We start from the raw sequence: 13,724 nt of genomic DNA, 5'->3' as shown, positions 1-13,724 counted from the left end.
TTAAATAAAATTTTAAGGAAAAATCAGTCTCCCCAAACACTGCTTACCAAGGGAATTAAGGATGTCTTAAACATAGTCAAATAAAAGTTTAACAATTAGGCTAATTTTACCTTAAAACATGAAGGTTTATGACCAACTAAGGAGAAAGTGAAGCATTTCTGAAGGCACATTTAAAACGAAATCTAGAAAAGGGGTGCCTGGGTGGCTCAATTGGTTGAGCTTCCCACTTCAGCTCAGGTCATGATCTCATGGTTTGTGAGTTCCAGCCCTGCATCGGGCCCTCGGCTTTCAGCACAGAGCCTGCTTCAAATCTCTCTGCCCCTCCCCCACTCACTCACTCTCTCAAAAATAAAAATAAACATTTTTTTAAAAACTTAAAAAAAGTTAAATCTAGAGGAAAAACAGTTACTTCTGTCTTCTAGTTGACCCATAATATTGTGTGTGTGTGTGTGTGCGCGCACGCGTGTGTGTGTGTGTGTGTGTGTGTGTGCATGCAGAGCATTTACAAATCAAATTTTCAGAGATCTCTAAAGGAGTCTCTAGAAGTTATAAGTAGAATGCCTCATGGATATCAAACCCCTAATTAATATAAAAAATATAATGGGGAAAATATAAAAAAACCACAAATGTACAGTTTTTACAAAAGGCAGTATTTATGAAATTAAAAGAACACCTGATATATATGGAAGGTTTTAGGGCTGCACTTATTCTTAGTAATTTACATATTTGCCACCTATTAAGGGAAGGCCCTTTGTAACCTATTCTGGGAAGGCCCATGCAGTGAAACCCAAAAACAGAATTTCATTTATTACTGTTTGGTAAGACATACCTGGAGCAATTGTAGGGGAAGGTCCAACAGAGACATTCATTGCAAACCACTCCAGAAGGAATCCTTTCCCTGAGATTGAAGAGTCAGAAGAAAACTGAAATGTCAAGGAATTTCTAGAGGAGCTAAAAGATTTGGTCTGGGTACCACAGTAAGTTCCAATGAGGCGGGAATGAACACCAAGCCCGTCGTAAATCTGCATGTAAAAAAAAAAAAAAAAAAAGATAACACAGCACTGAATTCAAGTAATTACCTCTATTTTTCTTCATAAAAAAGAAAACTAAAAGGTTGCCTTATGTTATTATAATTTCATCATAATGAAAAAAATAAACAAGTAAACACCATATGTCAGTTGAAATAGAAAGCACCATTGAATATAAAATATGACTGCAAAAAATTTTAAGGTGTTTTAAAATAATTTCATCTTTGCTGCAGAATTATATTAATACATAAACTGTATGCAAAATAGCTCATTATTTGATCTACAGTAAAATGTAGGGGTGGAAAATTAGGAATCAAGATAGTTGTACAACAATAGAACTTTTTGAATGTGCTTTGGGGCCTCAAAGGAAGGAATTAGAAAGTAACAGAAAAAGCAACAAGAAGAAGGAAAGGTTTAAACAGACAGGTATCGGAAAGTAGAATTAATGACAACAAAAGAGTGACAGCTTGTGAGGGCTCAACACACATTCAAATCACTCAATTTTTTTTTCATTTGGTTGAAAATATGAAGTTACCTGTTTAGAGACATATTTTTATAGTTACAAACACATAGCATGGAACACATTGTTTTTTTTCGGCACATGTGGAAAAATGCCATCCAACCATATTTCCTATCCTTTACTTCATTTTGTAAATAATTTGGAACAAGTTCATTGAAATTGTTATAAATTTCTCTGCCGAAGCTAGGAGATAAGCTGTTTTTCAAACTATGTAATAATGATTTCCACACATACGAAGCACCTTAGGTACCGAACTCTATGTGAGGCCCTGCAGACCCAAGATGAATAAAATGGAATCCTGGCCTTTGAGAATCTGATAACATAGTTAAACTCATAGAAGGAGAAAGTAGAGTGATGGTTTCCAGGGGTGGGGAGAGAGGGAAATGGGGAAATGTTGGTCACAGGTTACAAAGTTTCAGTTATGCAAGATGAATAATTCTGGAGATCTAATGTGCAGCAATGTGACTACAGTTAATACTGAAATATATCGTACTGTTTCTGTATTATATACTTGACATTTGCTAAGAGGGTACATCTTAAATATCCTCTTTCACACACACAGACATATACGCACACAAAATCCAAATGATAACCATGCAAGGTGATACAAGTATTAATTAGCTTGACTGTAACAATTATTTCACAATGTGTACATAGGTTACAATATCAAGTTGTACATCTTAAATATACCCAATATTTATTTGTCGAATATACCCGAATAAAGCTAAAAAAAGAAAAAAAGAATGTGACAGTGTTTTTGAAACTGATGCAGTAACCAAAATCTGGATGGCAATAACCACCACAATTTTATATTTATTTATTTAAAAATGATCCTTCAAACTTTTAACACTCTAACATAAGAATACACAAGAAAATGAGATATGAGAGAGGATACTTAACTAAGATATACATATACACATAGACAAAGCCCAAGAGGTAAATTACAATAATGCTAAAAATAAAACTTAGAGAATCCAAAGAAAATAAATATAATGACAGAATTACCTTTTCATAGGTAATCTAGAAGAGGTAATCATGATCTAGGGAGGCCACCCCATGTGATTTACAAATGCTTCAACTGACATTAACTTGATCTGTTTTTGCAAATAGAAATTCACCAAAATTTACGAACACTGATTGCCCTTGGATACTCACCCTTAATTTGTCATAATAGCAGTTTTGAGTTGCTTCAATGTCTATCTCCAAGATTCTACCATGGATAACTTGAGACGCATCCACATTTACTATCCATTGGTAATCAGAGTTGTGGGGGTAATGTCCAGGCCATAAGGGAGAGGCGACTTTCCCATGAGTTCCCACAATATTATCATTGCCAAATACTAGGAGGGAAAACAGAGCAGTAAATCAGAAGTACTTAGAATAGCTCTTTAATCAAATGAAAGAAACAAAAGGCAAGGGGTGTTGAAAAGGATGGACTTTTAATTGGCTGTGATTTCTATTCTGAACACTGAAAGAAATATTGCTTCCCTTTTGATTTCTGTACTATCTACTAATTCCTTGGAGAACCGTGATTTTGTGAATGGAATTTCATCTCCTAAGAAGGTGGCATGGTGTGAAAAGAGGAGATAACTTCTCATGTGAAAAGGGGTTCCCAGACCCCAGGAGACCTGATGACAAGTGAAGGGGTATTACCAGGCTCATTCTCTATTTTGTTTACCTATTTTCCTTTTTACTAAAGAATGGGACTGTTTTCAAATTTTTGGTATGAGAAACAGACATATTGGAATGCCATGAAAAATAGCTAATTATGGAAAAGTCAAGTTAGAAAATAAAAATATTAACATTTTATTCTATTAGAAGAAAACCCTGTTGTTATAATATCTGAGCACTTAATTCAATCCTAAAATATACTCAGTGTTTTGAATTTGAAGAATAGAGAGTTTGTGACTTCAAACGAAATACCCTTGGTATCAATATGCTCAACCTGAACTAAATACGTTAGAAGGTTCTAACAAAATATCATGTAAAAAGTTTAATATAACATTAGGTAGAAATGAGCTTAAAACGATTACTAGAGCCACTCTCCCTTGCTCCTGGTGGGCCATGCACATGTAATTTAGTTTTTATAATATAGTTTAAAATGAAGTAATTCCACAAATACAACAGATCTAGGAGAATAGAGTTCAGGATTCTTCACTTACTGCATTACTAAAAAATGTGTTATCCTTTCTAGTTTGTAGGATGTTCTCTGGAAACCATCGATGAAATAGAAGCAACTTACTGTTAGTAAATGTGGCTTGGAAGCCTATGCCACTGCCTGAGCCATCGGAGACAAATCGGATCCACAGTCTGTGCCCAACAATGGATGAATAATTGAGGGGGAGGACATTTCCACAATATCGCCCCACCAAAGTACCAGTGGCGTTTCCTTCGCGGATCTCCACAAAATCCCTGTTACAGTCCTGAGAATCCTCCAACTGGAAAGTTCTAATTTGAAAAGAGAGAGAGAGAGAGAGAGAGAGAGAGAGAGAGAGAGAGAGAGAGAGTTTTGGAGGATTAAATTGAAAGAATAAGCTTTGAGATTATCCCGAAACACCTGCTGGTTTCTTTATAACTGTTCTTTATAAAACTTTAACTTTAATCACGTTATCTTTGAGCCAACTCCAAAAATTTCTTTCCCCCAAATTTGCTGAAATGCCTGTTGCAGAGATACAAAGGCAATTAATACATGGCCTTCAAGGACTTTTCTTTCTAGGGGGAAAGATTGGGCAAGAATACAGGAAAAGACACATTATAAGGTAGAATATCATAAAGTGCCCTCGGAGCTAGAAGTGTTCGAAGATTTGGAGGCAGACGTATCACATCGGATTGTGAGGCTCAGTCACAGCTTAACAGAGAGATTGTTTCTGGGATGGAAATATAAACATTAGCTGGATTTAAGGTACAGAAATGGTGAGCACAAAACGTATGTCGATAAGAGCACATACACAGAAAAAGGGTGAGGCTTATTTAGAAATCTGTGAGAGTTCTAGTTTGGTTAGAACATTGAGTACTTGTTAGGAGACACAGCTCAAGCAGTATCATGGGCTAATTTTGCCAGAGCTTAAGTGACAAAGGCATCTGTACTTAATTTCTGAAAAGGCAGGCGAAATATGGGATTTGTAACAATATAGGCTAGAGTTTGGAAATACGGCCTCTTCAACTTGTATTATAATCTGCAGTTATGATGACATGGGAGAATGAAAGATAGGAAACAACATCTACTCAATGATTGCCACAGATAACATATAGAGTCTGGAACATGTAAGTGTTAAATGAATGCTTTCAGAATGTAGCTTTAGTGCTTTATAAACTTGGACATAATCAAGACGGTGTGAGGGGCGCCTGTGGGGTGCAGTCAGTTAAGCACCCAATTCTTGATCTCGGCTCAGGGCATGATCTCACAGTTCATGAGTCTGAGCCATGCGTTTGGGCTCTGCACTGATGGCACAGAGCTTGTTTGGGATTCTGTCTCTCCTCTCTGCCCCTACCCTGCTTATGCTCATCTCTCTCTCTCTCTCTCTCTCTCTCTCTCTCTCTCTCTCTCTCTTTCTCTCTCTCAAAATAAATACACTTTAAAAAATTGTTAAAAATCAAGATAGTGCGGTATTAGTGCAAGGGTAGACAAAGAGATGAATGGAACAAAAGAGAAAGTCCAGAGAAGAACCCACCAATACAGCCCAATCCATGCTGCCAACATAATTCAATGGGGAAAAGAAAGTCATTTTAACACGTGGTGTTTCAATTACTGAATATCCTTATAGAGGGAAGAAAAGACAAAAAATCCTCAACCTCTACTTCTCTCCACACACAGAAAGTAATTTAATATTCCTCCTAGATATACACATGAAAGCTAGAACCATAAGGCTCCTAGAATAAAACAGAGAATATCTTTACCACCTTGGGGAAAGCATATATTCCTTAGATATAATGCAAAAGGCATTAACCATAGGATTTAAAAAATTAATAATTTGACTTCATCAAAAATTAAAATTTCTCATTAAAGACATGACTAAGAAAATGAATAGCCAGGTTACAGACTGTGCAGGGGGAAGAAGAGATCATTACAAAACATATATCTAACAAGGGACTCATCTCTGGAATATAAAAGGAATTCCTACCAAAAAAAAAAAAAACATGAAAAAAACAAATCACCAAGTTAAAAATGACGAGAGATTTGAACAGACACTTCAACAAAAGTTGAGTGAATAGCCAATGAGAATGTCCAAAATACTCGATGTCATTAGTCACCAGAACAGTGTAAATTAAATATCACAGTAAGCTATCATTTTATACCCATCAGAATGGCTAAACTAGAAAAGACTGACAAGATCAAATGTGGGCAAGCATATACAGCAACCGGAAGTCCAATGTGTTTCTGGTGGGAATGTATACTGATAGAACCACTCTGAATAATTATTTGGCAGTTTCTTGTAATACTAAATATACATCCAGTTAATGCCCCAGAACTTCCTCTCCAAGATATTTACCCAAGAGAAATAAAAAATGCAAGAGCATACTAGTATCCTGAATATAAAAGATCTCTTACAACTCAAAAATAAAAAGACAACTCAAGTAATAGCAAAAGAACTGAAAATGCAGTGCCCCAAAGAAGATACATTATGAATGGCCAATAAGAACATGAAAAAATGCTCAGTCAGTAATTATTAGAGAAATGCAAAGGGAGACCACAATAAGGTAACACTTCACCCCCATTAGGATGGCTATTATTTAAAAAATGGAAAATAACAAATGGTGATGAGGATGTTGAGAAATTGGAACTCTCAGGCATTGTAGGAATGTAAAATAGAGCAGCCACTGTAGAAAACAATTTGGCGATTCTTCAAAAAGTTAAGCATGGAATTACCATATTCTACTTTTAGGTATGTACCAAATTCTACTTTTAGGTATATACCCAAAGAAATTAAAAGCACAGGCTGAAACAAACATTTGTATATCAGTATTTATAAAAGCATTATTCACAATAGTCAAAAGCTGGAAACAACTCAAATGTCCATCAGTAGATGAATGGAGAAACAAAACAGATAAACAAAAATGTATAAACAAATGACTGGACAAACAAAGCTATATATAGTTATATAATTATCTATATTATATATAGATAAAATTACACATAGTTATATATAATTTGATATATATATAATGTTGATAAACAAAATATACAGCTATGCATTTATCTATCTATATATAAAATCACATTTTATACACACACTGGATTATTCAGCCTTGAAGCAGAATGAAATTTTGATACATGCTGCAACATACATGAACACTAAAAACATTATGCTCAGTGAAATAAGCCAGACACAAAAGGACATGTATGATTCTACGTAAATGTGAAAACTAGAATAGAGAAATTTGTAGATTCAGGAAGTAGAATAGTTTACTGACGGTTGGGGACAGGGAGTTATGTTTAAGGAGTATAGAGTTTGTTTAGTATGATGGAAAAGTCTCAGAAAAGGATGATAGTGATGATTGCACAGAATTGTAAATGTATCTTATGTCACTGAATACAATAAGCTGAAGAAAACAAAAACAAAAACAAAGAAAAGAAACACCTAAAAAAAAAATCAGTATTTAAAGTTGCCCACAGATGACACAAAACAGAAACCTGTGCCCAGATGATTTTCTGGGGGAATTTCAAAGCTTCAATGAAATCAATAGCCCAACCTCAATGTTATGCAAACTGTAACAACGCATAGAAAGGAGTCTCCAACATTTCAAGGTTAGTATAATCTTGAGAACAAAACCAGTCAAGGGAAGCCAAAGAAAGAAAAGTATAGGTCAACCTCACTTAACAATATAGATGAAAAATCCTAAATAAAATATAAGCAGCATGGATCCATCAGTTTGTAAAATATATAAATCTAATCAAGTTGGACTAATAATGCTTTAAGATTAGAAGACCTAGGGGTGCCTGGGTGGCTCAGTTGGTTAAGTGTTCAACTCTTGATTTCGGCTCAGGTCATGATCTCACGGTTTGTGAGTTCGAGCTGTGTCAGGCTCTGCACCAAAAGTATGGAGCCTGCTTGGGATTCTCTCTCTCCCTTTCTCTGCCTTGCCTCTGCTCATTCGCTCTCTCTCTCTCTCTCTCTCTCTCTCTCTCTCTCTCTGTCTCTCTAAAAATAAATAAATAAGGGGCACCTGAGTGGTTCAGTCGGTTAAGCGGCCGACTTCAGCTCAGGTCATGATCTCACAGTCTGTGAGTTCGAGCCCCACGTCGGGCTCTGTGCTGACAGCTCAGAGTCTGCAGCCTACTTCGGATTCTGTGTCTCCCTCTCTGTCTGCCCCTCCTCCACTCATGCTCTGTTTCTCTCCCAAAAATAAATGAACATTAAAAATAAATAAATAAATAAATAAATAAAACTTTAAACAACTTTTTAAAAAGATTAGAAGGTCTATAAGAAAATTCACACCACACAAACACACACACACATGCACACACGCACACACACTTAACAGACAAAGATAGATGCAAAATATACTAAGAGAGAACCCATGACAATTGCAGGAAAACATTGGATAAAACTCAACACCCACTCATCATAAATACTCAGAAAATTAGGAATAGAAGGAAATTTTCCAAATGGGATGACAAACGTCTACCAATGCCTGCAGCAAATATACTTAGAAGTAAAAATTTCAAAGCATTTCCTTCGAATCAGAAACAACACAAGGGAGCCTGCTCTCATCACTTTGTTCCTCATTACACTACAGTGTTTTCCAGAGAGACAAGACAAGGAAACGGGGGAAAGGTTGTAAGGATTGGAAAAGAAGAGCTATAAGTTAATATTTAGGAGAGCTCATTCACTGATAAATACTTATTGTGCACCTTAATGTGTGAGGTCTTCTTCTCGGCACTAAAAATACAGCAGTAGAAAAGAAAGAAGAAAATCTGTGTTATTCTAGAGAATACAATGGTGGCTGGATAAGACATACAGAAATCAGTAGGGATTCCTTATACCAGCAACCAAAAATCTAAAACCTGTAACTTAGTTAACACCCACTCAACAATTTTTACCGTCTTCCATGTTGCCAGACATTGTGGGGTAGGACAGTGAAGAACATAGAGAATTTTCCGCCCTTTTGGGAGCTTGTATTCAAGAAGGAGAGATAGCTAATAAATAAGTAGACATATAATGAGGTAGTGAACAATTCTAGGAGGAAAAATTAATTTGAGGTGTTATGTTTGGTAAAGTGGCCAGGTTATGTCTGTAAATTTTAACTGGATTCCCTTTGCAGTAGCAGCAGCCAAAAAAAAGGTGTCTAGCCATAAGAGCTCTATTTTTAAAAATGTGAGAGTTTAACAAAGAACGTAAAAGAAGAACACAATAAATGCAGAGATATTCCAAATTCAAGAATATGAAGAGTCAATAAAGATACTCCCGAAAATTAATGTATAAATTCAGTGTAATTCCAGTCCAATCAACAAGTAGGATTCCATTTCTATAAAACATAAAACAGAAAGCAATACTATGTAGTGTGTATGGAGATTTATACATGCTACTCATATTATACATATGTAATTTAGTATATATAGAAAAGCAAAGCTATAAAATTATAAAAACACGCATGAAAGTAATACATATGCAATTCAAGATACAGGGTAACTCCATGATGAGTAAGTCAGGGGGACTTTTGCTACCCTGCAACATTTTATTTATTTAAAATTAATTTTTAAAGAAAAAAAGTAACGGTTAAAAACTGTAGAGAAAGTGCGTGCAAACTATTCTTTTTCCAGAAGTAATTGGAAGGAGTTTTTCCTGAGAAGAGGAAAGACAAGATAAAAAGGAGAAAGAACGACCTGGAAAGACTATAGAGGAGAAACTGCCAGAAAGGGGGCGGGGGGGGGGGGGGGGGGAAGTCACAAGAATAGAAAACTTCTTTCTCTATTGTGTGTACTTTTCAGTCAACACTCAACATTTTGTGTTGCAAGATTTCACATGATGGTAAGTAGAGGGTTCTCCTGGGACTCTATCTCAGCTAATGGATTAGAGTGACAGATAACCAGCCTGGAGGTTCTGGGCGCCTCAAGCCCTTCTATGGGACCAGTGTATCAGGCACACCTCTGAGCATTCGCTACCAGGATGCTGGGACAAAGAAGTCAGATTTGCTCTACCACTGCTTCTCAAGCCAGATGCTAGCATTGGTAGGTCTCTAGCCAGACCAACAGTGAAGCTGTCGCTCTCACGATCCTACCAAGGTGAGGTACTACAATACAGATCATCTGTATCTATATTCTAGACACAGGTTTAGCAGCAAGCTATGACCCGTCACTGAATAGCAGAAGAAATCAAGCAAAATCCACATCAAGCTAACCCAACTCCACATTTGCCCTTAGGCCCACTGTCTTGCTTGACAATTCATTCTTTGTAATACAAAGCGTCTATCTACAATCATTTCTGGCAAGGAATCATTCTGAATCCATCTTTAGGATGACTGCCATGTTTAGCACTTAAATTCAAGCTCAGTGTTATTACCCGTAATATCATCAACAATGTGAAATATGCTAAAACTGTTTGGTTTTGGGTTTGCTTCCCCGAAAGTAAGAAGAGAAGAAAGAGATCATTTTCCTCAGCAGGTGGTTTACATGAAATTGAATCTAAACCTTTCTACTAAAGGCAACGTGTGGTCCAGCAGCACCCGCACTGCCTGAGAACTTGCTGAAATGAAGAATCGGAACCCACCAACCAACTAAATCAGAATGTGGATTTTCGCAAGATCCCAGGTGACTGGTGTGTACATTTCAGTAAGGTCCAATGGTCCAGGGGATTACTAAGTGCAGGTCTTTTCTGTTTGAGTGCCATACTGGTGCCATCAGTGCCAAATTACAGAAAAGACATTTGATCAGAAATGATGGCAGGATGATGCCTACAAGAGTCAAATTAAACTTCTAAAAAAGCTTATTGTTTTCTTGGAAGTCTTTGTTTTAGGCCGGTACATTTTATAAGCAAATCTACCCTCTTTCCAAATACTTTGGCTGAAATCTGTTAGTAAAAATATGATGTGGAACAAAAATAGTACAATCGCTGTTTCTCATTATCCCATTTTGATTCTTGAACCAAGATCAGTCACTTTCTAAAAGTACTCTGCAAGCATAAAATATATTTTCTGTTAATTCCTTTAAATATCTGTTTTACAAAAAACTCCTTTTTAGATTCTATTTCTCCCTCCTCCTTTTCGTTACAGATTCAACCATAATTTCTCCGGTTTCTCTCCCTATTCAATTTCACCACAGGGTCCACAATCCAAACCCCATGGTTTTGAACTTGACGTATTCCATATGCTTCTCACACAACCCCAGGGAATGTTTCCAAGCACCCATCTGGATACAGTTTAGACCAGGGCAGAAATAACTCACAGGCCTTGCCATAAAGCCCTTCTCATTATCCTCTACATAAAGAGGAACATCTTGCATTCTACAAAATTTGTTTTACAAAGAAAACTCAAGCAAGTAACACAAAATAACCAAAATTAACTTCTTATGGATGAGAAAGGAAAAGGCTGAGTCGTTAAGATTTGCCTATATGATAACTGGGATTTAGTGAAATGGATGAACCAGCATTTTGTGTTTATCTCCTATCTTCTAGAAAGAGCTCAGCATCGCCCTTCTTACTTAACTGTGAAATGCCACACAAGGTATTTTAGAAAAGGCAGAGTGAGATCACTTAACATGTGCTGAGCATCTGGTATGCATCAGCCTTGTGCTATGCATTTGACATTTGACATCTTTAACGGTGGCCCTGTAGATGGAATGGATCTCTTTAGGTTTAAATAAATAACTTCTTGGCCTGAATTTATTAGTAACTCATCAAGAAATAGGATGTCTATCTTAAACATTCCCTTACCTGGCCCATTCCTGGCACCCACGGAATGTCAGAGTAGTCAATAATGTGAGTATGGGAGAGACTAAAAGGAAAAAGACCAGGGGCGCCTGGGTGGCGCAGTCGGTTAAGCGTCCGACTTCAGCCAGGTCACGATCTCGCGGTCCGTGAGTTCGAGCCCCGCGTCAGGCTCTGGGCTGATGGCTCAGAGCCTGGAGCCTGTTTCCGATTCTGTGTCTCCCTCTCTCTCTGCCCCTCCCCCGTTCATGCTCTGTCTCTTTCTGTCCCAAAAATAAATAAACGTTGAAAAAAAAAAATTAAAAAATAAATAAATAAATAAATAAATAAATAAATAAAAAGGAAAAAGACCAAAAAAGAAGCCCATTCATTTGGCACTTATGAGGCCTCATAAGCCATGGGAAGGACTTTGGGTTTTATCACAAGAACAATAATCATGTTTTATTCATCATTGTATAAAGCATTGGGCATGGGAGTAACATGTGCTAACTATGTGAGCACGCAGTAGGGGCTTACACATATTTGTTGAAGAAAGGAAGACATATGTATCAGGTAAAAATTAGAGAGAGAGATTCCCGCACCCCCCCTCCCCCCAACAAACAACTTTGAGCTTTTAGCAAAGACAAAAGCAAACAAAAACTTCTTTCCCATGTGGCAGCTTAACCTTGCTTTGCCTTTCAGGCACTCAGCGGGTGTCTTTGTTTTAACACAATGCCACTTGTTCCCTGAAGAGCACTGTCTGATTGATGGACTGAAAGAAAGCAACTTCAGATGTCTGAACATGGCCCACAAATGGGACTGTTCTTTCATTTAAATCCTTTCTTGATGCCCAGTACGGCTCCTCGAGGACAAGGGACAAGACTTTTGAATAAACAGGCCGGTGTCCTCAGAACAATCCTCTGCTCTCTACGCGAAATTGTTGTATTCTCTTCAAAAACGGAGTTAGCAATCCCAAACGATGCCCAATAATGTGGAATACGATATAACAAATAACTTTTCATTTAAAGCGGCAATGTAAACACTGAAATCTTTTCGCTCGGTGTTTGTTAAGTGGTGTTTGTCTACCACTGCTTTGGCATGTCACAGGTACATGTCTACTGATGGATGAAAAAGTCTCATGTCTCTTACCATGTGCTTTTCACTATCTACTTCTAGGAAAAGCACATTATTGCTATTGAGTGTAATCTAAGACCACTCTGAATGTGGCAGGATCCTACTATTCATTCCATATCCATAGTTTAATGAGGAACATGCCAATGATTTTACAAACCAACCACTAAGTTCCTAAAAGCTTCCAAAATTATTCTTCTGGATGGACTAGAAGGGTAAGGTGGATTGGGGTAGGGACATGGTATACGGGGTAAGGAAGGCTTGATTGTGATGGGGATTCCTGCTGGAAGAAAGAAGGTTAGTACTTCTCTGGAAGATTCTAAATGTGTCTGATTCAGAAAAAGATACAGTTACTGTTCTCTGAAAATAGACATTCCACAAATTAATGCACTAAGAGTTTAGGCATATCTTTCTCAGAATGTTGGGCAGCGTTCTAGAACCATTCTCAAGAATTTTAATACCATTTATAACCCAAACTATGACTAAACAGAGGAAATTTGGAAACAGTCTTCTTAAAGTTCCCACCATGTCCTCTAACAGTTGCTTGGACACATGCTATTAGTTGTCCATTCTATTAGTAATCGTGCTTCCTTCCTGCAGATTTATTCACACTGAAACAATACACCATAAAAAAAAAAAGGGATTTACATAAAAGACAGCTGGAGCCGGTTGCCAGGGGAACTGACAATGTTCCAGACACATTCCACGTTAGAGGGATAAACTTCCGGGTAGCCAGGGCTGTTGAAGATGCCTTCAGCCATGTGGAAGGTTCCACCACAAGCTGGAAGAAAAGAGAAACAAAGTGAGTGCCAGAGTGAAGGTCGAATATAAGATACCATAAGGGCAAGGAGAAATAACTCTACAGGAGCTGTTAGCAGGATCAAAGGATATCCTATTTCCATTTCCAATTAAAAAACAATCCAAACAATCCATGTCATATACAATAAGGAAAAGATTATGAAGACTGAAAATAAGCCACAGGATATGGTAGCTCAGAAGGAATCTCTGTCGTTTCTCTTCTCAAAGCCATTTCTTGCTGCAAACTATAACTTCATGTAATAAAAGACTCCACAACCACTCACTGTTTCCGGCCAGGATGATTTTCAACACCGGCCCTGAAAAGAAGGCAGTGTTCCAGCTTTTGTCTCTCAAGAGCACACACACACACACACACACACACACACACACACACACACACACACA

General features: G+C 37.3%; 1 protein-coding gene across 1 annotated transcript in view; it reads right to left on the bottom strand.

Moving 5' to 3' along the window:
• Window positions 1–13,724, bottom strand: part of CUBN (cubilin) — a 279,400-nt gene that overhangs the window by 105,161 nt on the left and 160,515 nt on the right. The window contains exons 36-39 of the mRNA XM_040451314.1: window positions 13,170–13,302; window positions 3,791–3,996; window positions 2,704–2,888; window positions 830–1,022 (exon numbers count right to left, since the gene is read on the bottom strand). Coding sequence (XP_040307248.1) covers window positions 830–1,022; window positions 2,704–2,888; window positions 3,791–3,996; window positions 13,170–13,302 — 717 coding nt within the window. The remainder of the gene's footprint in view (window positions 1–829; window positions 1,023–2,703; window positions 2,889–3,790; window positions 3,997–13,169; window positions 13,303–13,724) is intronic.

This window comes from Herpailurus yagouaroundi, unplaced genomic scaffold, assembly GCF_014898765.1.
Source record: "Herpailurus yagouaroundi ecotype Mexico unplaced genomic scaffold, PumYag 203, whole genome shotgun sequence".
Classification (NCBI taxonomy): Eukaryota; Metazoa; Chordata; class Mammalia; order Carnivora; family Felidae; genus Herpailurus; species Herpailurus yagouaroundi.
This window is presented reverse-complemented; position numbering and strand designations above follow the sequence as displayed.